The 22809-nt window shown below is 51.0% G+C and overlaps 3 protein-coding genes across 10 annotated transcripts in view; 1 reads left to right on the forward strand and 2 right to left on the reverse strand.

Annotated features, from left to right (window-relative positions):
- Positions 1–906: 906 nt before the first annotated feature.
- On the reverse strand, positions 907–5040 carry TMEM150A (transmembrane protein 150A). 8 transcript variants are annotated; one of them, XM_086326485.1, is made up of 8 exons: positions 4915–5040; positions 4199–4382; positions 3731–3778; positions 3326–3412; positions 2622–2689; positions 2195–2322; positions 1909–2086; positions 907–1677 (listed from the first exon to the last, which is right to left on the reverse strand). In XM_086326485.1, the coding sequence occupies exons 2-8, from the start codon at positions 4261–4263 to the stop codon at positions 1436–1438; spliced, it is 816 nt and encodes a 271-aa protein (XP_086182611.1). In that variant the 5' UTR covers positions 4264–4382; positions 4915–5040; the 3' UTR covers positions 907–1435. The 8 variants fall into 8 exon arrangements, with proteins under 8 accessions (XP_086182611.1, XP_086182610.1, XP_086182609.1 ...); XM_086326484.1 differs by having other exon boundaries at positions 3326–3436; XM_086326483.1 differs by having other exon boundaries at positions 3589–3778; positions 4915–5026.
- A 2600-nt stretch (positions 5041–7640) lies between these two features.
- Positions 7641–13852, reverse strand: C11H2orf68 (chromosome 11 C2orf68 homolog). The gene is made up of 4 exons (XM_086326495.1): positions 13376–13852; positions 13174–13292; positions 11837–11988; positions 7641–11470 (listed from the first exon to the last, which is right to left on the reverse strand). The coding sequence occupies exons 1-4, from the start codon at positions 13480–13482 to the stop codon at positions 11348–11350; spliced, it is 501 nt and encodes a 166-aa protein (XP_086182621.1). The 5' UTR covers positions 13483–13852; the 3' UTR covers positions 7641–11347.
- A 3386-nt stretch (positions 13853–17238) lies between these two features.
- USP39 (ubiquitin specific peptidase 39) overlaps positions 17239–22809 on the forward strand; it is a 36540-nt gene continuing 30969 nt past the window's right edge. The window contains exons 1-2 of the mRNA XM_086326500.1: positions 17239–17525; positions 21568–21637. Coding sequence (XP_086182626.1) covers positions 17258–17525; positions 21568–21637 — 338 coding nt within the window. The 5' untranslated portion in view covers positions 17239–17257. The remainder of the gene's footprint in view (positions 17526–21567; positions 21638–22809) is intronic.

Consider the following 22809-nt stretch of genomic DNA (forward strand, 5'->3'; position numbering starts at 1 on the left):
TCCTGCTGCTGCATTGCTCTCAGGCCTGGGCAGGGGCTCCTGCCTGGATCTTCCATTGGATCTCTACTGGGATGGGGTCCTAAACTGTGGAAGGTCCCAGGCTGGGTATCCCTCCCTACCAAGCCTGCTGGCCTGAGGATAATAGGGCCCAGGTCAAGAACCTGGCTACCAGACCAGCCCCAGCCTGGGCCTACGTGTCTGTGGTTGGAAGACAAAATGTGTCAGGCAGGGCACCTAGTAGTGACTTAAATATGGTAACCAAAAACTAGCTAACATTTCTCCCTTCCCACTGCAATCTTTAGTCAGTGTTAGATCCCCAGGGCTTTCTTTAGCTTCATTGCAGATTGCTTCTAACATTTTCAAGTTATTCTCAAGTTATCCTCTGTACTCCGTCCTTCGTCATATCCCTTAGTCTGGAATCAGTCTTCAAGCCAGACAATTGAGCAGGGTGAAAAAAAGTGAAAGTGTTAGTTGCTCAGTCATATCTGACTCTGCGACCCCATGGACTATAGCCCACCAGGCTCCTCTGTCCATGAATTCTCTAGGCAAGAATATTGGAGTGGGTAGCCATTCCCTTCTCCAGGGGATCTTTCCAGCCCGGGGACTGAACTGGGGTCTCCTGCACTGCAGGCAGATTCTTTACCGTCTGAGCCACTAGGGAAGCCCCTGAGCAGGGTAGGAAGTGTGAAATAATCAGGTCAGCTCTTCAGATTGTTTAGAGGCCCAGAAAGGGCTTCAGGCCCTTCAGGGGTACTTGGATAGCACTTGGCATCCTTTGTTCTTGGCAGCTCTGCTCGATGGGCACTCAGGACCCTCCCTGTGGGCAGGGGCTTTCTCCCATCCTTTGTCCAGGGGAAGCTGTTTTGCATAAGGCCCTCTTCCTTTCTTCAGAACAGACTACAAACATGCAAATTAGAATTCTTTTAATAGATATATATAAAAAAAAAGTACTAAAATACCCACGTGGTTCTGCTGTGTTATTTGCCCTAAAGAAAGGGGCAGAGTGAAGAATCCCAGTGCAGTTCAGTGGGCCCATAGGGGGCCTTCCCATAGACTAAGGAGTGCTCACCCCCACCCCCGAGACTGGTAGCCCTCTCGCTGTTCCCAGCCCCCAATTCCTGCAGCAGGAGACCCCAGTGGTCCAGCCTTGGCACTGAGGGAGTAGAAGGCACCTGAAGGGCTGGCTGGGTGAATGACACGTGACCTTTAAAACAAAGACAACACTGCGGTGTGGGGAGCGGGCTGTGTGGCTTGGGCAGCCTGCCAAGAGGCCCACTCCTCTATGGCACAGGTGTGGGATGGCCCCTCCTCCAGGAACGAGGCAGCCTGTGTCCCAACAGAATACTTTTCACAAAATCGGGTTTTTTTGGTACAAAAGAAATGCAAAGGAGATGCAGGGAGCTGCGGAGGCAGGGCCAGCCACTCTCCCCAGACCTCAGATCATGGCGACACTCTCAGGACTACAGTTGAGGTGGGTGGAGGTGCTGCTGCTCCCAGAGGACTTGCAGGCCCGGCCAGGGGTGGGCTGCAGCGCGGCCACCAGTGTGTCCGAGGAGACCGCCCCAAACTCATAGCTGAAGGTGCCGTAGAAGATGAGAATGTCAATGACGAACACCCACTCACACAGGGCTGCCCCATGCTGCAGCTGAGAGCTCTCGTGGATGAAGAAGACCCCACCTGGGAGGGGGCTAAGGAAACGTCTGGGAGGAGGTATGGGAGCCTGGTGACACCCTTCCTGCCTTCCTGGATATAGGCTGGGGCAGAGGACCAAGTCTCACCTCCCAGGAGTAGGGGGCAGAAGACCAGACTGGGCAGGGGTGTCTGTTCCCCCCGCACCCCCAGCATCCTGGGTGGTAGAGGGTCTGGGCTACAGGAGGAATTCTTGGCCATCCCATCCTGGAAGGATACTGAGGATCAGAGTGACAAAGGCGATGGTTGCCAGCACAATCCGCAGGTAGGCCACAGCCAGGTCCTGGGGGGCCGTGGCCCCGTGGTAGGAGAGGGCACAGTGCAGGCAAACGAAGAGCAGGCCAGCAGTGAAGGCTACACCGGTTCCGACATAGTGCAGAGACTTAGCGTGGTCCACCTGGGCCCGGAGAGGGAGCACAGATCAGCCCCTCCCCTCCACCTCTTCATCCCCTGCCCCCATCGCTGTCCCTCTAGAGGAAGCTGAAAGGCCGGCAGGCGGGCGTACCTGGAAGTTTCCCACCACCACCAGACCCGCAGCATTGGTGCAGCCTGTGATGAGCGTTGTGGTGTTTACCCAGGAATGACGGCTCTGCTCCAGGAGCTGCCCATAGCGCAGGAGGCAGATCAGGGCCACTGGGGGAGGAGAGCACAGCGGGGGCCGGCTCTGGCACCTTCTCTGGCCCTGACCCAGCCCAGCTAGCTTTCCCCAGATGCTCTGAGGGCCGGAAGAGAATGGACAGGCAGGGGGTGTGCTATACCAGGGTGGCTGTGTGGGAGTCAGCCTTGGGCCTTCATGGAATGGAAGTGAAGTGGCCCCGCTGGCCTTAGCCCTTGGTGCGGTGGGCTGCACAAAGCCAGGGCTTCCTGGGGAGTGGAGGTGAGGGTAGGCGGACTGGGTGGGGTGGTGATGGGGCGCCGAGGGCACAACTCACCCATGAAAGCACCCAGGTTGCCAATGAGGCTGAAGAGGCAGCTCTCAGGGGGGTACGAGCCACACTTGCTGAGAGGAGGGGGTGGGGACAGAGTGAGAGGGGCAGAAGCACTGGAAAGCCCCCCTCCTGGCCCACTTGCTCTCTCTAGCCTTATCTGCACCTGTTCCTTTACAGGCCAGACCCTGATGGATAAAGGCCAGTGTCTCATACAAACAAGTGGCCCCAGGCTGACCACACCTCCCCCTAAGGCAGAGCGCTGGGTGTTTGCTGGAGTTGGGAGAGCCCAGGATTGCCAAGTGGACCCCAAGGCTCCCTGGGATCCCTGAGACTGTTAAGGTCCACAGTGGGTCTGACTTCCCTTATGCCAGGGCTTAGGCTGGGCAGAGAGCTGGAACCTAAATCTAGGTGCCTCCACTCACTAGCTGAGGGACCTGGATGGATGACATAGCACAGTCTCAGTTTCCTTGCCTATAAAGTCGTGAAAACAATAGCTGCCTCAATGCTGGGAAGGTGAAGTGACCTTAGGTGGGTAAAGGATTCAGTGCACAGCCTGGCTCATCCTAAATGGTAAGCAGTATTGGCATATGTGCTCTTAATGGAATTATTATTTCTGGGACCCAGGGACATGCCTTGGCTTGAGACACTTGGTTGGGAGTCTAGCTGGGCCTTGGGTCTCTGTGACCTGCCAGGTCTCTAGGCCTCACCTGATGAGGGGGATGTCATCCAGGGTGCAGCAGGTCTTGGGGCCCCCTTGCTCCGTGGGGTCAGGAGAGCAAGATTCGTTGTAAGACCTGGCAGGTAGGACAGAGCATAGCCTGGGGGGAAGGGGTTCCCTCAGGTCTCTGGGAGACACCCTCCCAGACCTCCCTTGGCAGGGGCAGAAGAGCCCACTTCCCAGGACCCCCCGAGACAGAAGCCAAAGGGGCAAATGACAGTGGGAAGCAGGTAGGTGGGCACGAAGCCATGCCTGGGGAGGGGGCAGGCGCTGCCAATGTCAGAGAAGAGCAGTGAGGCCCAGTGTCTCCGTCTGGCTCGAGGCAGCCCCGGCCCAAGAGGGAACAGAGATGAAGGGAGCTTTAGAGTGAGGCTGTCTGTAGAGTGCGCCATACCAGTTCTCCACGGGGCACACGTGGTGGTTCATCACGGCCATGGCATACCTGCGGGAGCACAACTGTCACCCCGCCCCACGACGCGCCCAGCCTTCCCCCACCGACTCTTCCTTCATTCAGTCTCACTCTCCTTTCTGGGGGCTTGAGTTGGGGTGGCCCTGCGGCCTGATGCTATTCTAGAGAACCCACAGCCTAGTCCCAATTCTGGAAGTTACCCCAGCCAGAAGTGTGTCTGTCCGCGCCACCCTGCTGGACAGCAGTGGTGCCAGCTTGTCCCAAGGGGCTGTGGGCCCAGGCGCCAGGCCAGGCTCTGGAGACAGCCGGAGTGACCCTGGGTACCACCCTGGAGCCTGCCACAGGACAAGGGGGCTTTCTATGTGCCATCAGGCTCCTGTTGGGTCCTGGCTGGGCCCTGTCCCTCACATTTTGTCTCCTCGTTGCCTTCCGCCCATCCCCCTCCGTACTCACACAGTCCATAGGCCAGTGATGGAGAATGCTGACAGGCTGACAGGAAGGAGGATCCAGGCGGTCATGAGGGAGGGAAGCCAGGGTGGTGGTGATGGGGAGGGGGGGGAGGACAAGAGGTAGCAGGAGAAGAGGGGATGGGCCGGCAACCTTAAGATACTTCGTCAAAACCATCGGCTGCCCGGGCCTGGTGAAGAGAGACAGGTCAAAGTCCAGGGTCTAGTGACTGGCCAAAGCCGGTGCGGGGGAGAGAAAGGTGGTCAGCACCAGACGCAGGGCTCCCTCTGCGGCTCTGAGCGCCCACGCTTGGGGCTGAGCCCCCACCACAACGTGGACACCCTCCGGCATTCACCGGGGGTCCTCCGCGTTCCAGCCAGATGTTCAGACGCCGCGGGGCCCTAAGCTCTGGAAAGGAAGCCACCCTCCCTGGCCTGAGGGTCCTGGACTGGGAGAGGGTCTGCAGTCAGGACAGTCCCGAGCGGGTCACGCCAAGAAAAGCCTGCGAGGGGGTCCGGGACTGGGCGGAGAGGCAGCGGGGCGCAGGCAGCTAGCTACCTGAGCGCCGGCGCCGCGGGAAGGGGCGGGTTCACGCGGTAAGCCCACCCTGGTCCCCTGCCCGCCCGCCTGCGCGCCCGCAGCCCACGGCCCGCAGTCCCCAGCACCTGCGCCTTCGCAGGTGATCTCTGGAGGTCTAGAGGAGGAAGGGGCCCCAAACGCACCTCCCCGGAGCGTCCCGCCGCCGCGTCCTGCTCGGCCCCCGCGTGGCGCCGTCCCCGGCTGCGGCCCTCGGAGCGACCCTGAATGGTTTAAAGGGCCGGGCGGCCCCGCCCCCAGCGCGCCGGGCCGAGCCGCGCCGCCAGCCGGGACTTGGAGTCCGCACGAGCCCCGCCCCAGCGCCGCAAACCGAGCCGGGAACTACAGTTCCCGAGTCCCCGCGCCCGCGTCATGCGGGAACGGTGGGTGGTGCCCCGACTTGGGGGGAACCTGGGCTCTGTGGGCGGTGGCGTGGGACCCCAGCCGGGGAGCATCTGATGCGGAGATACCAAAAGGATAACCCCATCTTCCCTGCTCCTGTGGTGGAAGCTTCGGAAGGCGGGAAGCTCCGGGTTCTGCACCTCCTTCCAGCTGCACCTGTGATTGTCACTGCACACGTGGCTAAAGGATGCCTTCCTTCGCCGCCGCCGGGCACATTTTGCAACCTGGACTGGCCGACGGGGACTTCGGACAGCCTCCCTCAGTGTGGCGCCCCGTGCCTGCCTCTGTCCAAGGCGAGGCCGGTCTGCAGAGCAGAGAGCACAAAGCCCTGGCTGTTCCTTAAGAAATTCTAGCGCCCTGCATTTGGCTTCTGCTTTCCTCGGACTCAGCAAAGTCTGGAGGAGACCTACGTTCATCAGATACATTTTATTTTCAAGGGTACAAGTATACAAGTATACGGAGTACCGTCCAGAAGTCAGCGTCCAAAACATGTTTCCTGACTGCTGAGCACTGGCTTGAAACAATATCCATTCTAAGGACACCCCCATGGCCAGGGGTTGGGAGGGAAATGAGGAGAGGAAGGCTGGAGATCCAGAGCAATATGGGAAAAAGCAAACAGGATAGTGTGATAAATTACCCAACAGCTTCACCAAACTTTATGTTGACTGGAAAAAAAAAAAAGCACAACCCACAAGTTGAGAATTGTGTTTTATTTGGCAAACTTTCTAAGGATTCCAACCGGGGAGGGAGCCTCTCAGATAGCTCTGTGGAAGTGCTCCAAAGAGGCAAGGGAGAAGTGAGGATATAAAGGAGATTACAAAAAGCAGGTAGTTGGAATATCAAAAGCTTTACTGTTAATTAAAGACTAGTAACCAGACATAATGAATTTAGTGTTTTTCTTTGTATGGGAAGATACAAGAGTCTGGGCACATTGAAAGCATTCCTTTGATATGCACCTCAACTATCTGGGGCCAATAGCCAGCTTTTCTCCACCTTGAATACCCTCAGGGTGCAGTTGGGGGTGGCTACAGTGGCTACTGCCTTGATGGCCACATCCTTTGTTTACTGATAGGGCAGGTGACACTCCATACACACTTTAAGGCCAAGAGTGCCCTCTTGGACATTGTTTTCATGATTAAAACGGCAGGAAAGTACTCAAACTGGCAGTCCAGCATCTGTTGGAGTCCCTATGAGGCAACACTGGGGCCCACAGACCTTTACTGAAGGGAGCATTGTGCCCATGCTGCCAGGAACCAGGGAGCTTAAATTCAGCAGGACTGGTGAGGCAAAGGTAATAGTCAGAAATGGCCTTGGACTGTGGGGGAAATGGAGTAGTTACACTACACTGGACAATGGCCTGAGGAAGGAGAAACCTTTCTGAACCTGCTGCTGCTGCTAAGTCGCTTCAGTCGTGTCCGACTCTGTGCGACCCCATAGACCGCAGCCCACCAGGCTCCCCTGTCCCTGGGATTCTCCAGGCAAGAACACTGGAGTGGGTTGCCACTTCCTTCTCCAATGCATGAAAGTGAAAAGTGAAAGGGAAATCGCTCAGTCGTGTCTGACTCTTAGCAACCCCATGGACTGCAGCCTACCAGGCTCCTCCGCGCATGAGATTTTCCAGGCAAGAGTACTGGAGTGGGTTGCCATTTCCTTCTCCGTTTCTGAACCTAGTGGAAGGTAAAAATGGAACCAGGAAACCTGTTGGAGGACCCTCTTCCAAACTGCATTAGGGTAAGTAGTTAAAACCGGGTCAAGAAGCATGGTGGTGCAGAGCGACCCTGTACAAGAACACCTGGCTGAAGAACCAGGGAGGTATAAAACCAGTCCGCCTTCTGCTGGCCAGGCTTTGTGCCCCAGGACAAAGGAGTGCCTCTGTCTAATTTATCGAGATCACCATCTTCTTGCCCAGGGGTGTTCCCCTGGGAGCAGGCACTTTTTCTCATCTGCCCAATAGTGCCGTGAGCCGTCAGCATTTCCTACCTCTTTGGAAGCTTGGCGATTCTTAATCAACACTTACTATCTCCTGTTGAGTTGGGTTTGCGTTCCTTTTTAGCCTTGATTGTGGGGAAGGCCCGGGAGGACTACTCAGGTTCTAAACTGGCTATTTTATCCTAAAGTGGGGGTAAGGCAAGCACTCCAGAGCCTTGACAAGGAGGCAGATTTGGCTTAATACAACAATCTGAGTAGTCCCTAGAACAGAGAATTAGCCCAAGACAGAAGGGCTCTTCAAGGGATGCTGATGAGTTGCGTATCAGTAGAAAGTAGGACCAGATGTCTTTAAAAGGCCCTTCCAGTTCCAATGCCATGTGAATCTACTTGTTATGCTCCAACCAGGACGGTCCTTAAAATAGTCAGGCAGAACAAGAGATGAGATTTTCAGTGCTGATTCTGTGCTGAATGACTTTAGGGCAGCACATAGTCTTCACTTCCCTATGTACACAAGTGATTTCACAACTCTTGGCAAAAACAGTGCTTATAAAAATAGTACGTTTATTGGTTAAAAAGAATACTGTATTTGCAAAGTACCTTCCTTCAAGGATTTTCAAATAAATTTGCAACATGTCATTTTATTCATCCACACAGCAGGAACATTGGAAATGAGAAAACAGAACAAAATATGGCTTCTGATACGTTATACAACCAGTGCAACCAGTTCCTCATTCTGGTGGCCCTGGGAAGGCAGAGGGGCCATTCACTCTCTTCCCTTCTGGCATCACTCCACCTCCTGGGGAAATCTGGGGTGGGTGCCTGTGGTTTCTTGGTCATATGATTCCTCAGGGACAGGATAGGAATTCAATGAGGGAACTTAAAAGGTTTCAGATAACTGTCAACATTCCATGATGCTCCTCCCCAAAGAAGGCTCAGAGGTAGGAAAGCCACCTGTCCTTACTCTTCTGTCTGCAAAAGGCTGCATTTACATTTGCGAACCAGTTGGGGACCCTACCTTACCACCAACAGACGGTGCCACATGCACAGTAAGCTGGATACCCACCACTCCAAAGGGTTTCTTCCAGTTTCGTGGGCTAATCTCTGCATGGCAGTGCCCCTGGGAGTGGACCAGTGGAGATGGAATGTCCCTTTAAGGCTTGTCCAGAGACAGAAGCATTTCTTATTGCCCACACTGGTCCCACTGGCTGGTTTCCTACTCTCATTCAGGACAAAAAGCTTTACGTTCTCCTTTTCCCATCTTGTATTACATTCTTCAAAGACTTCCATCCTTGCCAGCTGGCTGGAACTCAAGTGTTAGTGTTTACTCTCGCACAGGCCCAAACCCCTGCAAACCCAGCTTCCTTCTATTAGTAACATCACCCACTGTGGCCCAGGACACACAATGCCTTAACATCCAAGGCTTAGCCTCAGTAAATGAAGAACGCTTCATTCTGGATGAACGTGAAATATGCTTATTAGGCTCCCAGACTTTTTTTTCCCCAGGCGGCTGAGATTATATCTAATCAAAAAAGTGCTGATCCTGAAGCAATCTGCCAGAAAGTTAGTCTAATGCTGCAGCCAGTGCACAAAACAGCAGGGACAGTCCTCTTTGAGGCAGCTCTAGGGCCTCTGGGAAATGCCCTGGAAACTGCTCCTTGAGGGCAAGGCACCAACAACTGGAAATAGCTGAAAAGACATCAGGAGGCAAGTCCAGTAAATATACTAGAGAGTATGACACCATCTTGGACTGCAGTGAGGGGCGAGAAGCAATGAGCGGAGCTCTAAGGCTGTCGATGGGCTGAGAGCTGTCAGTAGAGAAGCGTTTTGGACACCTCAGGAGCCATAGCAGCATCACCACCACTAGGCCTGCCCTGAAGGCCAGCCTCTCATTTAAGTACCAGGCTTAGTACTTCCTGTAGTTGTGCAGCGTAAACTAGCTAACAGTTAGAATGCTTTCTTGGGTGGAAGATATTTTATATGCACTGGATTAGCAAAGCGCCTCAACAACAGGTTTACACATGAGATGTTCCCATCAGTCTCTTACCTGAGAGTGTGAGGATTACACAGTCAACACACAGAAGGACAGAATTGGTACATGATTCTCACAACACAGGGCTGGAAGCTAAACTCTAGAGGTCATGCCCCCATGGACTTGTTTCTAAATTCTATAATAAATCCAGGAAAACAGGCCATCCAGCTATGAGAAGACAAACCCAAAAAAGTATTTCCAGACTAGGAAGCCTAAGAGTTTTGGTGAAATCCTATGTCCAAGTCAGAAAATCAGCTGAAGAGCTGCAAGACTAAAATGCCTGGTGCTCTGAGCTGCAGGAAGACAGGGGACAGAGTATGGCGCAGTCTCCTTGACCTGGGCGGCTCTGGAGGGTAGTTAACCTTAAGAGTCAAAAGGCACTTCCAGCCTGGCCGAATGGGGGCAGACTTGCTGAAAGAGAACTGAGCCCAGGACCGGCTAGTTTAAGGCATTGACTTTGGGCCAGCTCTGCGAGTCAGGATCATGCTGGTCCTTGTCTGCCTTCACAACCAGGCCCTTCTAATTTATCCACCTCACTCATCTTCCCAGCAAGCTGTGACTTGCTGCATTTTAATAATGTAGTTGAAGTACATTGCCCCGTTTCTGAGCTGGTAGATTTTCAGGGCTGTAGGGCACAAACAAAAATGCCCTTAGATGTCCTTTACGAGAAAAGTTGCTGAGAGGGACCAGCCAGACTGATCTTGAGACCCTGAGGTGAAACCTCTGGGGCAGGAGGAGTGTTGGTCTGAAGAAGTCCCAGTGCTCATGGGCTCACTTAAATCCCATACTTCAAGTCACTGAGTTTAGGCCCATTTGCTGGAAAACCAGAGGCTTGGAACCGTCGTGTACGGGACGGCTGGTGGATTTCTCAGACCTTAGTCCAACCCTCGTTAGGAAGAATGTTCGCTTCAGTGAAAGCAGTGATTTCCTGGTATCTTTAGTATTAGGGTTTCTTAGGAGTTTTATATACTCTTGGGAGGTAGCACGGGAGAGAGAAGAGAGCAGGGGAAGGGAAGATGAAAGAGGCTTGCTTAGCTCCCTCCAGGACACTTTTCAGGCTCCCCTCCTTTTCCCAACTAGGGCTCCAAGTGAAAGAGGAACTGTTAGTTGCTAAGTCTTGTCTGACTCTTTTACGACCCCATGGACTGTAACCTGCCAGGCTCCTCTGTCCGTGGAATTCTCCAGGCAAGAATACTGGAGTAGGTTGCCATTCCCTTCTTCAGGGGATCTTCCTGACCCAGGGAATTGAATCCGGGTTTCCTGCATTGCAGGCGGATTCTTTACTGTCTAAGCCCTAGGGCTCCAAACAGGCAATAATTGCTCATTTTGATTTTGCCTTTGTACGTACATTCAAGACTGTTAAATCACATTTGGAAACACAGTTTCTGGCTTGTTTTGATAGTTCTCCTTTAGCCTGAGCACAGATGGCCTGTTCACAGCTAGGGATCAGGTGGGAAGCTGGAATTATGTAGTCCTAGCCCAGGAGGTTTTGCGGCAAAAAATCCTCACAGTTGAGTTCTGGCATCATCTTTCGAGACTGGGCGAAGTGATGGAGCATGGGAGAAACCTGCAAAAGCCATGTAAGGGGAGGGAGACATGCTTGCAAGTAGGCATCAAAGGAGGTCTCCCTTGACTGGTATCAGAATTACTGGGAGAGCTTGCCAGAAAGGCAGAGGCCAGAACCTCCACATCCAAAATCCTTAGCAGCTAAAGGTGGGAGGTCGGGGTGGGGGTGGGGAATGGATGCGACTGATGCATTGGGAGACAAGATGAATGAAAGAAGAGAACAAAGAAACGCCAGAAAAGATCTCGGAAACGCAGACATAGAAGTGAACAGGAGGTACAGAAGTAAGGAGCTATAAAATAGCAAACAGGGCTCAAAGAGCTGGGTGGAGTAGCAGCGGCCAGGTGCCCTGGGGAACGTGACCTTGGTGAGAAAGCAGCACTTTGGCACAGGGTTTCATAAACCCAACTCTCCCCGGAGTCTTTGCTTCCACAAAACCAAGCTAACCAAACAAAATTCTCAAATTTTCAGAATATTAGGCTGGTCAAATGGGCCAACATAGAAGAAAAAATGGCTACGAGGGAGATGGCCAGGTCCAGTCCCTGTGACACCCTTTTCCTGTGGATGGGGGTACAGGGGTGTCTTGAGATCAGCTCAGACTGGTCCCCGCACCCCCAAACTAGGGATGGCTCCCTGGGCAGCGACTCCAGTCTGTTCAGTGTCGGCTCTGGCGCTTTGCAATCTCCTCCTGGATGCGCAACTTGAGGGCCTCTCGCATGAGTGGCTCCAGAGGCGTGTGAGCTGACACCTCCTCGCTCACCCTTCCTGGATCATCATCCTACGTGGAGGAAGAGTCAGGAAGCTCAGGGCCCAGCCTCTTCTGGAAAGGTGGCCTGCCCTGTCCCTAGACAACACTCTCACAGATCTCCGTGGGACTCACAACTTCTTGCCAGTGCCTGCCATTGCCCAGGTGTCCCCTTAATAGTGATTCTCGACCATGGGCCATGTGCCCTTCCCATCGCCCGCTGAGAAGCACTGTGTGATGGGAGTGCCTTGTGTTCAAAAGCATCGCCCAGCAGTTTGTGCTCCCATGTGGGACAGATACTTCCCACCAGTCCCTGAGGAAAACAGTGGCTCCGGGTGTCACAGTGATTTCCACCACGGCCCAGGACCCTCAGGCTGCAGCTGTTTCCACCAGGCGTACCTGATACACGATAACTGAGGTGATGTCTCCGCTGTCCGCCTCATACTCTAAGCAGAAAAGCTGATGGCCAGGAGGCTCTGGCTCAGAGCTGCCACTACTGCTGCTTTCACCGGACTCCTCACAGTCTGGGTTGCTTGGGTGGGTAGAGCCATCTGGAGAGGGAAGAAAGGAAGGCTTCTGGAACCCTTGCCCAGAGATGATACAGGAAAACAGACTGTAAAGAAAACCCCAGACTTCTCTGGTGATCCAGTGGTTGGGAATCTGTCTGCCAAAGCAGGGGACAACAGGTTCGATCCTTGGTCCGGGAAGATCCCACATGCCTCAGGCCAACTAAGCCTGTGCACTCTAGAACATAACTACTGAGCCCTGTGTTCTACAGTCTGAGCCCCAAAACAAGAGAAGTTACTGTAATAAAAAGCCAAAGCATTGCAAGTAGAGAGGAGCCCCTGCTCACTGGAACTAGAGAAAGTCCGTGGGCAGCAACGAAGACCCAGCACAGCCAAAAATAAATAAAATTAAAAAAAGAAAAAAGCTGAATTTAGGGGGAAAAAAAAGCACCAGTCTTCTCATGGACCCAGAATGTGTGTGTGAAATGTGCCGCCTATCAGGGATTTTATTCACCTTTGCACCTCTGCACAGTCACATCACACAGGAGGTACACAACACACATCTGTCTACAGTGTTGGAAGGTGGTAGAGAGGTGGACTGTGCTCTCCCTGGGTTCAAATCCAGGCTCTGCCATTTACTTCCTTGAGATTTCAGGCAAGTTGCTGAACCTCTCTGTATCCGTTTTGCAGACTGTGAAACACAAATGATAATGGTTCCCATCTTATGGGGTCCTCTGAAAGCTAAATGAATGAAATGTATACAACCTCTAAAGGCACTCTTAGGGAAGATCAACAAATTTAGCATCATATGTTATCTACTGTAATTGCTGGATCGAAATGAAGCTGGGGAAAAAAGGCCATTAAGTTGGTTTGGGCTTCATTCCACAAGTATGTCCTTGTCGCCTAGAGCAGCGCCAAACTTTTTTTCTGTTAGGTGACGGGAATACGAAAATAGTGTGGTGGAGAGGAAGCGAAAGACAACTTCTTGCCGACTCCCAGCTTTGTCCGGTAATAGTGATGCTTAACTTGAGCCCTCTCTGTTCTACGGGGAGAACCACTAGCGGCGATTGGGGACCATCGAGGTTGCTGTTCCGAGAAGGGACGAGGTGAACTGAGCCTTGGAGGCTAAGAAGTAGCTTTTTCCCATATAGGAAAGAAGAGTGCACTGAGGCTGAGCCAGGGCCAAAAGAGCGCGCGGGCTCGAGGAAGCAGGCGGGTGGGCGGCCTCACCTCGGTGTCGCGGCAGGTACACTTGCAGATCGGGCTTTCGGGGCCGAGTGGGCGCAGGCGTGTGCCGCCTCCTCGCCTTCTCCTTGGCCGCCTGCTTCACCTTCTTGTCGTAGTCGTCCCTGCGGGGAGCCGAGCGGGAGTCAGGGACGGCCGGGTCAGGCCAGGCCGGGGCTGGCGCCGGTGGCGCGGGGCGGGGCGGTACCGGGCGAGCTGGTTCCGTCGGATGTGGTGCACGAAGCCGTGGCTCATGTCCAGTCGCCCTCCAGGCTTGCAGCAGAGTCCCGACCCGGGACTTGGCGCCGCTTCCATCTTAACCCCTGTGCGCGGAGCCGCCGCCGTCCCTGCCTAAAGGCCCCCAACGGTCACCCTCCCGCCCCGAGAGCTCAGCACCGCCCCTCGCTCGACTTTCGGCCACTAGCCGTGACGTCGGGAAAAGGAGGGCAGGGCCGAGCTTCTCTGTGCGCAGAGTTCGAGGCACCGGCGGGGCTGGGCGGAGCGGAGGGACGCGGCGGGGCGGAGGGGCGGGGCGGAGGGGCGGGGCGGAGGGGCGGGGCGGAGGGGCGGGGCGGAGGGGCGGGGCGGAGGGGCGGGGCGGAGGGGCGGGGCGGAGGGGCGGGGCGGAGGGGCGGGGCGGAGGGGCGGGGCGGAGGGGCGGGGCGGAGGGGCGGGGCGGAGGGGCGGGGCGGAGGGGCGGGGCGGAGGGGCGGGGCGGAGGGGCGGGGCGGACGAAAATACTACAAGCTCAACTTCCTCTTCCTGGCCGGGGGTTTTCCTTTTGTGACATTATCAATAGGAAAACAGGATTTAGGCTTAGTGGAGAAGGCAATGGCACCCCACTCCAGTACTCTTGCCTGGAAAATCCCATGGACGGAGGAGCCTGGAAGGGTGCAGTCCATAGGGTCGCTGAGGGTCGGACACGACTGAGCCACTTCACTTTCACTTTTCACTTTCATGCATTGGAGAAGGAAATGGCAACCCACTCCAGTGTTCTTGCCTGGAGAATCCCAGGGACGGGGGAGCCTGGTGGGCTGTCGTCTATGGGGTCGCACAGAGTCGAACACGACTGAAGCGACTTAGCAGCAGCAGCAGCTGATACATCAGAAAATCCAGAAAAGCGCAAAGCACCCATCACACCACTCAGAATTCGCTGTGGAGCCTTCCCTTCCTTTTTCTTCTGCTGGAATGTGTGACACTATCACCAGCCGTGCCTCAGTTTACTCATTTGTAAGTGGGGGCACTGACAGCAGCTACCTTCAAAGAGATCCTAGGAGGCGAGTGCCCAGGGTGGGCACACAGCAGCGCCCTGGCCGCGCAGCCCAGCCTCCGGCCCTCCAGGAGACCACCAGCGGCGGCCACCCCTCCCATCCCGCCCAACGCCGACTTCGTACTTCCCCGCCACCCGGTTCATCTTGTCGCTCACCGGACCGGTGTCTTAACTCTCCCCGTGGGTGGCCCTGGGGCCTTTCAAATACCTGAGCCTGTGTCATTTTTGGATCCTCTTTAAAAATAGACAAAACTGGGAGTTCATGAGTAGAACAGGGACAGACTGGTACATCCACACAGTGGAATGCTGCTGAGTTGAAGTGAGTTGTTATATACCCAACAAGGTACCCAACAAGGTGGATGAATCGCAAAACAAATAGGCGGAGCAAAACAGGCCAGGGATTAAAAAGAGGACTCGCTGTGTCCTTCCGTTTATATAAAACTCTAGAAAGTGACACTGATCTGTAGCAACAGAAAGCACATCAATGGTCAGGGCAGGAAAACACTTTTGTTGAATGGTGACTAAATTCATTTTATATAAGTAAATATATATATTTGGCTGCACCGAATCTTAATTGTGACATGTGGGATCTAGTTCCCTGACCAGGGAGTCAAACCCAGGCCCCCTGCTTTGAAAGCTGAATCTTAGCCACTGGATCACCAGAGAAATCCCTAGTTCATTATTTTGATCGTGGTGGTGGTTTCAGAGTGTATACATATCTCCATCAATATTCAGCAAAATGTACAACAAAGCTAGTGGAGGTGATGGAATTCCACTTGAGCTATTTCAAATCCTGAAAGATGATGCTGTGAAAGTGCTGCACTCAATATGCCAGCAAATTTGGAAAACTCAGCAGTGGCCACAGGACTGGAAAAGGTCAGTTTTCATTCCAATCCCAAAAAAGGCAATGCCAAAGAATGCTCAAACTACCACACAATTGCACTCATCTCACATGCTAGTAAAGTAATGCTCAAAATTCTCCAAGCCAGGCTTCAGCAATATGTGAACGGTGAACTTCCAGATGTTCAAGCTGGTTTAGGAAAGGCAGAGGAACCAGAGATCAAATTGCCAACATCCGCTGGATCATCGAAAAAGCAAGAGAGTTCCAGAAAAACATCTATTTCTGCTTTATTGACTATGCTGAAGCCTTTGACTGTGTGGATCACAATAAACTGTGGAAAATTCTGAAAGAGATGGGAATACCAGACCACCTGACCTGCCTCTTGAGAAACCTCTATGCAGGTCAGGAAGCAGCAGTTAGAACTGGACATGGAACAACAGACTGGTTCCAAATAGGAAAAGGATTACGTCAAGGCTGTATATTGTCACCCTGTTTATTTAACTTATATGCAGATTACATCATGAGAAACGCTGGGCTGGATGAAGCACAAGCTGGAATCAAGATTGCCAGGAGAAACATCAATAACCTCAGATATGCAGATGACACCACCCTTATGGCAGAAAGTGAAGAAGAACTAAAGTGCCTCTTGATGAAAGTGAAAGTGGAGAGTGAAACAGTTGGCTTAAAACTCAACATTCAGAAAACTAAGATCATGGCATCCTGTCCCATCACTTCATGGCAAATAGACAGGGAAACAGTGGAAACAGTGGCTGACTTTATTTTTCTGGGCTCCAAAATCACTGCAGATGGTGACTGCAGCCATGAAATTAAAAGATGCTTACTCATTAGAAGGAAAGTTATGACCAACCTAGACAGCATATTAAAAAGCAGAGACATTACTTTGCCAACAGAGGTCCATCTAGTCAGGGCTATGGTTTTTCCTGTGGTCATGTATGGATGTGAGAGTTGGACTGTGAAGAAGGTTGAGCGCCGAAGAATTGATGCTTTTGAACTGTGGTGTTGGCGAAGACTCTTGAGAGTCCCTTGGACTGCAAGGAGGTCCAACCAGTCCATCCTAAAGGAGATCAGTCCTGGGTGTTCATTGGTAGGACTGATACTGAAGCTGAAACTCCAGTACTTTGCCACCTGATGCAAAGATCTGACTCGTTTGAAAAGACCCTGATGCTGGGAAAGATTGAAGGTGGGAGGAGAAGAGGACGACAGAGGATGAGATGGTTGGATGGCATCACGGACTCAATGGACGTGGGTTTGGGTGGACTCCGGGAGTTGGTGATGGACAGGGAGGCCTGGCGTGCTGCGGTTCATGGGGTCGCAAAGAGTCGGACACGACTGAGCGACTGAACTGAACACTTTAAACGCGCTTTTTATTGTATATCACACCTTAGTAGAACTGTGAAGTAGTTCAGGGTTGTGGAAGGTTGTGGAAAGTCAAAGGTCCTGAAGCTTCGGCTTCATTGGCTCCATTCCCTAGTTTCTCTCTGCTCGTCATTCGCATTTTTCTGTGATTCCTCTAAATGTGGAATTAGAGTCGCCAGGTTGCTTCAAGAAGGGTATGACGGGAATGTCGCCTGGTTCTGTGCAGGGGTGTTGATCTTTGAGGCGCGGAGACTGGAGACGACCTCCCAATTCTGGTTTCGGGACAAAAAGTGTCTTGAAGACACAAGAGGTCCAACGACAGCTTCTGTTATCCAGAAATCCCGTCAGTAAAAGGTTCTTACCTCTTTAAACCGGAAAAGGGTAAAGTGCAGTAGATCCGCCTACCGGTCCCCGATGCGCACGCAGCAGCAAAGAAGCCACAAAAGGCAGTACTTCCCCGAAGTTCTCTGCGGCGTGATTTGTCCCCGTCGGCGACTCGTAGAGATCCTTGGCTCCCATAACAGCGCCGCTTCTGATTGGCTGCTTGCCGCGCGCTCGGTCTTGTCTGGAGGCTGCGCCCGGCGACTCGGCCGGTAGTGGCGATGTCCAGCCGGTCCAAGCGGGATTCTCGCGGTTCCACCCGCGGGAAGCGCGAGTCCGAGTCGCGGAGCAGCTCGGCTCGCGTCAAACGGGAACGAGATCGGGAGCGGGAGCCCGAGGCGCCGAGCGCCCGGTGCAGCCCAGTGCGCGTGAAGCGGGAGGTCGAGCCGCCGGGCGCGCGCGAGGCCCCGACGCCGGTAGTCCCGGCGGTGCGGGTGAAGCGGGAGCGCGAGGCCGACGAGGACTCGGAACCTGAGCGGGAGGTGCGAGGTGCGCGGGGCCGGGCGCGGGCTCCTCTCTCGCGTTCTTCTTTTTCTCTGTCCAACCTTCTCTCCCCGCGGGAAAGTCATACTTTACACGCGATCCTGCTCGACTCGACTGCTTTTTAATGAGGACTGCTTTTTACTAGTCTTGGTAATCGTAGCTCTAATGTTTCTAGCAACTTTAATAATAACAGCAGCTTTCCCTTATCGGATGCTTAGCTTTGGGGCCAGGCTCGTTGTTTTACAGGTGTTACCTCCTTGAGTTTTTACAAAACACCTGAGGAATAAGCCCTGCTGTAATTCCTGAAATCAGACCGTTCAGAGTGGAGAGCCTGAACTCTGGGCACTTGGACTACACTGCCCTGTCACTTGGGGTTGTAGCTGCCAGGAGGTTTGGATTCTAATCCGGCCTCTGAGACTGGGTCACTGGTTTGGGAATGTGGGTTTCATGTGTCTGTCCCTCTTTAAGTCAATGGAAGGAATACTGGAATCCATGAGCTTTGAGAGCCTTGTCAGTCACTTCTGTGACTGTACCCTCTGCCTTCTGCTGGACGCATTCTGCTTTTCCTGGTAATTGCTGGAGATCTTTTGGCCCAGCCTTGGTACTCTGGAGTGTGTACACTGTTTTCCAACTTGTTGATATCTTACCAGTTACTAAGTAGGTTTCCATCACGTCTGAAGCTTTTCCTGTTTAAGCTCAGTTAATCTTTTCCATATCTGAACTTGGGACTTCTGATTTGAACATGTTTCCCATATACTTGTTTTCTGGTGAGTTAGCAGGTAAACATATCACTAGGCTACACTGTAGGGGCAGTGTTCTTTGTTCCAGGATTATTCATTCTCCAAGACTATAATTCTGTCTCTGTGCCTGTTTATCTGTATAAGATTATATTCTTGGGGACTTCCCTGCTGGTCCAGTGGCTAAGACTCTACCCTCCCAATGCAGGGGACCTGGGTTTGATCCCTGGTCAGGGAACCTGCCACTAGGTCCCACATGCCACAACTAAGAGTTTGCATGTTGCAGTGAAGATCCAAGAGCCTGCATGCCGTAACTAAGACCTGGCACATCCAAATAAATAAAAGATCTTACTCTTATGTTAACTCTTAAATTTCTTGCTCAAGGTTTTGCATTTGACATATTTTTGTATTATGCACAAGGTGTAGGATCCCACCTTGCTCATGAAAAGTACTTGATAAATATTCTTTGAATAACCTAATAATTTCAGGATATTCTTTGGTTTCTTTTACTTATATATTCTGTCAGCCTCAGGTTTCCCTTTCTCTGAAAGAGAAGTTGTTTTTCAGATATTTTGCTTAGTTGTGGTCAGGAGATTGTTTTCTCTGGGACAGATTAGGATACCAGTTGTGGTTACTGTCTTATTTTTTTTTTCCTTTTATTTTTATTGTGAAATAGATCATAGGTACTAAGATAGACCAAATGTCATGCACATGTATAGTTTAAAGAAGAGTGTGGGTATATAGCCTTAAATCTACCATTTGTCAAAGATTGTGAAGGGTCTGACCCTATTTGTACACTACCAAATTAGCCTGCCACGGTTTCATGGATGCTGTTGGAAGACATTGAACTACTGGGCCTCAGACAGCATTCTGCAGCAATAACAGTAGCCAGAATATAGCATTATCATCGTTTCCTGAGTCAGTTCCTGTAGTGCAGCATGATGAAAATCCATACACACAGGGAGTGGGTGCACGGGACAACAGCTCTGAACTTAGAGAACCCAAATCTTCTACAGTGGGCCTTGAGCTTGCCTCGCCTTTGCTCTGTAAGGAAACACCATCTCTGACTTCCAAGGCTGTACAAACAAACTTCACTATACCAACATCTTTGGCGAGATAGTCTGGAGGTGGTCGGTACCTCTGGTCACAGTATATGCAGAAACAGGAGAGAGCAATGCAGAATTGCCTCCTGACACTGTTGAGCTTCAGAAGTAGTGCTTAACTAGTACTTTGTTGTTGTTTAGTTGCTCAGTCGTGTCGACTCCTTGCAACCCCATGGACTGCTGCACACCAGGCTTCCCTGTCCTTCACCATCTCCCGGAGCTTGCTCAAACTCGCGTCCATTGAGTCGGTGATGCCATCCAACCATCTCATTCTCTGTTGCCCCTTTCTGCTCCTGCCCTCAGTCTTTCCCAGTATTAGGGTCTTTTCCAGTGAGTCAGCTCTTTGCATTAGGTGGTCAAAGTATTGGAGCTTCAGCATCAGTCCTTCCAATGAATATTCAGGGTTGATTTCCTTTAGGATTGACTGATTTGGTCTCCTTGCTCTCAAGGGACTCTCAAGAGTCTTCTCCAGCACCACAGTTTGAAAGCATTAATTCTTCGGCACTCAGCCTTCTTTATGGTCCAACTCTCACATCTGTACATAACTACTGGGAAAATCATAGCTTTGACTATACAGGCATTTGTCAGCAAGATGATGTCGCTCCTTTTTAATATGCTGTCTAGGTTTGTCATAGCTTTTTTCCAAGGAGCAATCATCTTTTAATTTCATGCTGCAGTCACCTTCCACAGTGATTTTTGGAACCCAAGAAACTAAAATTTGCCACCGTTTACACTTTCCCCGCATATATTTGCCATGAAGTGTTGGGACTGGATGGCATGATCTTAGTTTTTTGAATGTTGAAGTTTAAGCCGGTACCTTAGAAGGTCCAACAGGCCCCTTCCCAGTTGCATCCGCCTTCCTTGCTTGCTGGGGTAATCACTGTTCTGAAGTTTTTCTGTTTCTACTTTTATTGTTTTATAGTTTATATATATGTAAAACTATAAACTATATATTTTATATATAATAAACTATAAACTTTTATAGTTTATATATATTTACCTCATATATTTATGAGGTAAATTATAGTTTTACCTTATATATATGCCTAAGTAGAACTGTATTTTATTTTGTATTTATTACAAATGAAATCATACTATGTATAGTCTTCTGTTTTGCCCTTTTTTTTTTAACTAGTCATATTGTTGAGGTTCATTCAGATAGATGTTCATGGCAACAAAGTATTCTATTGATGATAGTGTGTGTATGCTTAGTCCGGTCCAACTCTTTGTGACCCCATGGACTGTAGCCCACCAGGCTCCTCTGTTCATGGAGTTTTGCAGACAAGAATCCTGGAGTGGGTTGCCATTTCTTCTGTTCCCGACCCAGGGATCAAACCTGATTTCTCCCATTTTTGGTATGTGGTAGGCATTTTGCTTGTTTCTAGTTGGATCTCTTTCAAATATTGTAGCTATAAATATTTTTTAGTAAAATATTCTTGATGCACCTGTGCAAAAGTTCTCTAGGGTAGATGCAAGTTTTAATAGAAGAGAGATTGCTGGGTCAAAGGGTCTGTGTATTTTCACCTTCAGTCTAGCTGCAGTATTTTGTAATTGTAAGAGTTTACATTCCCACCAGCAGTCTATGAGACTTCTCATTGCTCCTCATATTTGCCAGCACTTGGAATTGCTTGATTTTGTTTTATCCTCTCTGGTAGGTGTGAAGTGGTATATTATTGTGCAAGGGAATTTGCATTTTTTTGATTATTGGTGAGGTTGAGTATCTTTTCATATTTTTGTGGGCTGTCTTCCTCATTTTCTGTTGGGTTGTCTTTTTTCAAAACTCTTCACCAGATTTCTTTATTAATTGCAAGCAATTTCTTTGTTGGTTTTATGTGTTTCAAGTATATTGCCTCAGTTTGTAGCCTGGTGGCTCAGACTAAAGAGTCCGCCTACAACACAAAAGACCTGGCTTCGATCCCTGGGTTGGGAAGATCCCCTGGAGAAGGGAATGGCAACCCACTCCAGTATTCTTGCCTGGAAAATCCCGTGGACAGAGGGTTATAGCCCATGGGGTCGCAAAGAGTTGGACACAACTGAGCAACTAACACTTTCACTTTCTGTTAGAGTGGGCATTTTGGGGTGTTTTCAGGCTATTTGTAACAGAACTCGTCCTGATTTGTTTTTCCCATTTTTGTGTTTGTTTGTACTGGTAGTTGACCCTGAGTATGTGTTTCCCATTTTCAGAACTTTTGATGATTTTCCTTTCAGCAAAGAATGGCCGAGTGGATTCTGAGGACCGGAGGAGCCGCCACTGCCCGTACCTGGATACCATTAACAGGTGGGTAGCACACGGATGGCTGGGACAGCAGACATACAAGGGAATCTTTGTAGAAAGTTCTTTGTATTGTATGATATGTTCAGAAACTTTATCTCTTCTAAAGCTTTCTGCCCAGAAAACTGTGCTTCTTGCCAGGTTTTTTAATCTTTCCCCTCAGTTTAAACTGTCATCAGAGGGCATGTTGTTTTAGGGTGCCACATGCAGAAAGAGCTTTCAGCTTGTTTTGAATTTGTATGAGGAAAATAAAAGGATATGTGGTATCAATGGCAATCACCAACTTACTTTTTTATTGAGCACTCAGTATGTGCTCAATAAGATGATGCTATGAAAGTGCTGCACTCAATATGCCAGCAAATTTGGAAAACTCAGCAGTGGCCACAGGACTGGAAAAGGTCAGTTTTCATTCCAATCCCAAAGAAAGGCAATGCCAAAGAATGCTCAAACTACCGCACAATTGCACTCATCTCACACGCTAGTAAAGTAATGCTCAAAATTCTCCAAGCCAGGCTTCAGCAATATGTGAACCGTGAATTTCCAGATGTTCAAGCTGGTTTTAGAAAAGGCAGAGGAACCAGAGATCAAATTGCCAACATCCGCTGGATCATCGAAAAAGCAAGAGAGTTCCAGAAAAACATCTATTTCTGCTTTCTTGACTATGCCAAAGCCTTTGACTGTGTGGATCACAATAAACTGTGGAAAATTCTGAAAGAGATGGGAATACCAGACCACCTGACCTGCCTCTTGAGAAATCTGTTTGCATGTCAGGAAGCAGCACTTAGAACTGGACATGGAACAACAGACTGGTTCCAAATAGGAAAAGGAGTAGGTCAAGGCTATATGTTGTCACCCTCCTTCTTTAACTTATATGCAGAGGACATCATGAGAAACGCTGGACTGAAAGAAACAAGCTGAAATCAAGATTGCCGGGAGAAATATCAATAACCTCAGATATGCAGATGACACCACCCTTATGGCAGAAAGTGAAGAGGAACTAAAAAGCCTCTTGATGAAAGTGAAAGAGGAGGGTGAAAAAGTTGGCTTAAAGCTCAACATTCAGAAAATGAAGATCATGGCCTCTGGTCCCATCACTTCATTGGAAATAGATGGGGAAACAGTGGAAATAGTGAGAGACTTTATTTTTTGGGGCTCCAAAATCACTGCAGATGGTGATT

The sequence above is a fragment of the Bos grunniens genome, chromosome 11, assembly GCF_055505025.1.
Source record: "Bos grunniens cultivar Pamir isolate PY7600 chromosome 11, Bosgru_T2T1.0, whole genome shotgun sequence".
Taxonomy (NCBI): domain Eukaryota; kingdom Metazoa; phylum Chordata; class Mammalia; order Artiodactyla; family Bovidae; genus Bos; species Bos grunniens.

Coding starts and splice junctions, on each gene's coding strand:
- TMEM150A (XM_086326483.1), bottom strand. CDS start 3,728: ATGGCGCACTCTACAGACAGCCTCACTCTAAAGCTCCCTTCATCTCTG. Junction 2,323..2,621: donor CAACCTGGGTGCTTTCATGG/GTGAGTTGTGCC, acceptor CTCCTCCCCCAG/TGGCCCTGATCTGCCTCCTG. Junction 2,087..2,194: donor TGGTGGTGGGAAACTTCCAG/GTACGCCCGCCT, acceptor CTCCGGGCCCAG/GTGGACCACGCTAAGTCTCT.
- C11H2orf68 (XM_086326495.1), bottom strand. CDS start 13,482: ATGGAAGCGGCGCCAAGTCCCGGGTCGGGACTCTGCTGCAAGCCTGGA. Junction 13,293..13,375: donor CGACGGAACCAGCTCGCCCG/GTACCGCCCCGC, acceptor GGCTCCCCGCAG/GGACGACTACGACAAGAAGG. Junction 11,471..11,836: donor CCTCAGTTATCGTGTATCAG/GTACGCCTGGTG, acceptor TCCTCCACGTAG/GATGATGATCCAGGAAGGGT.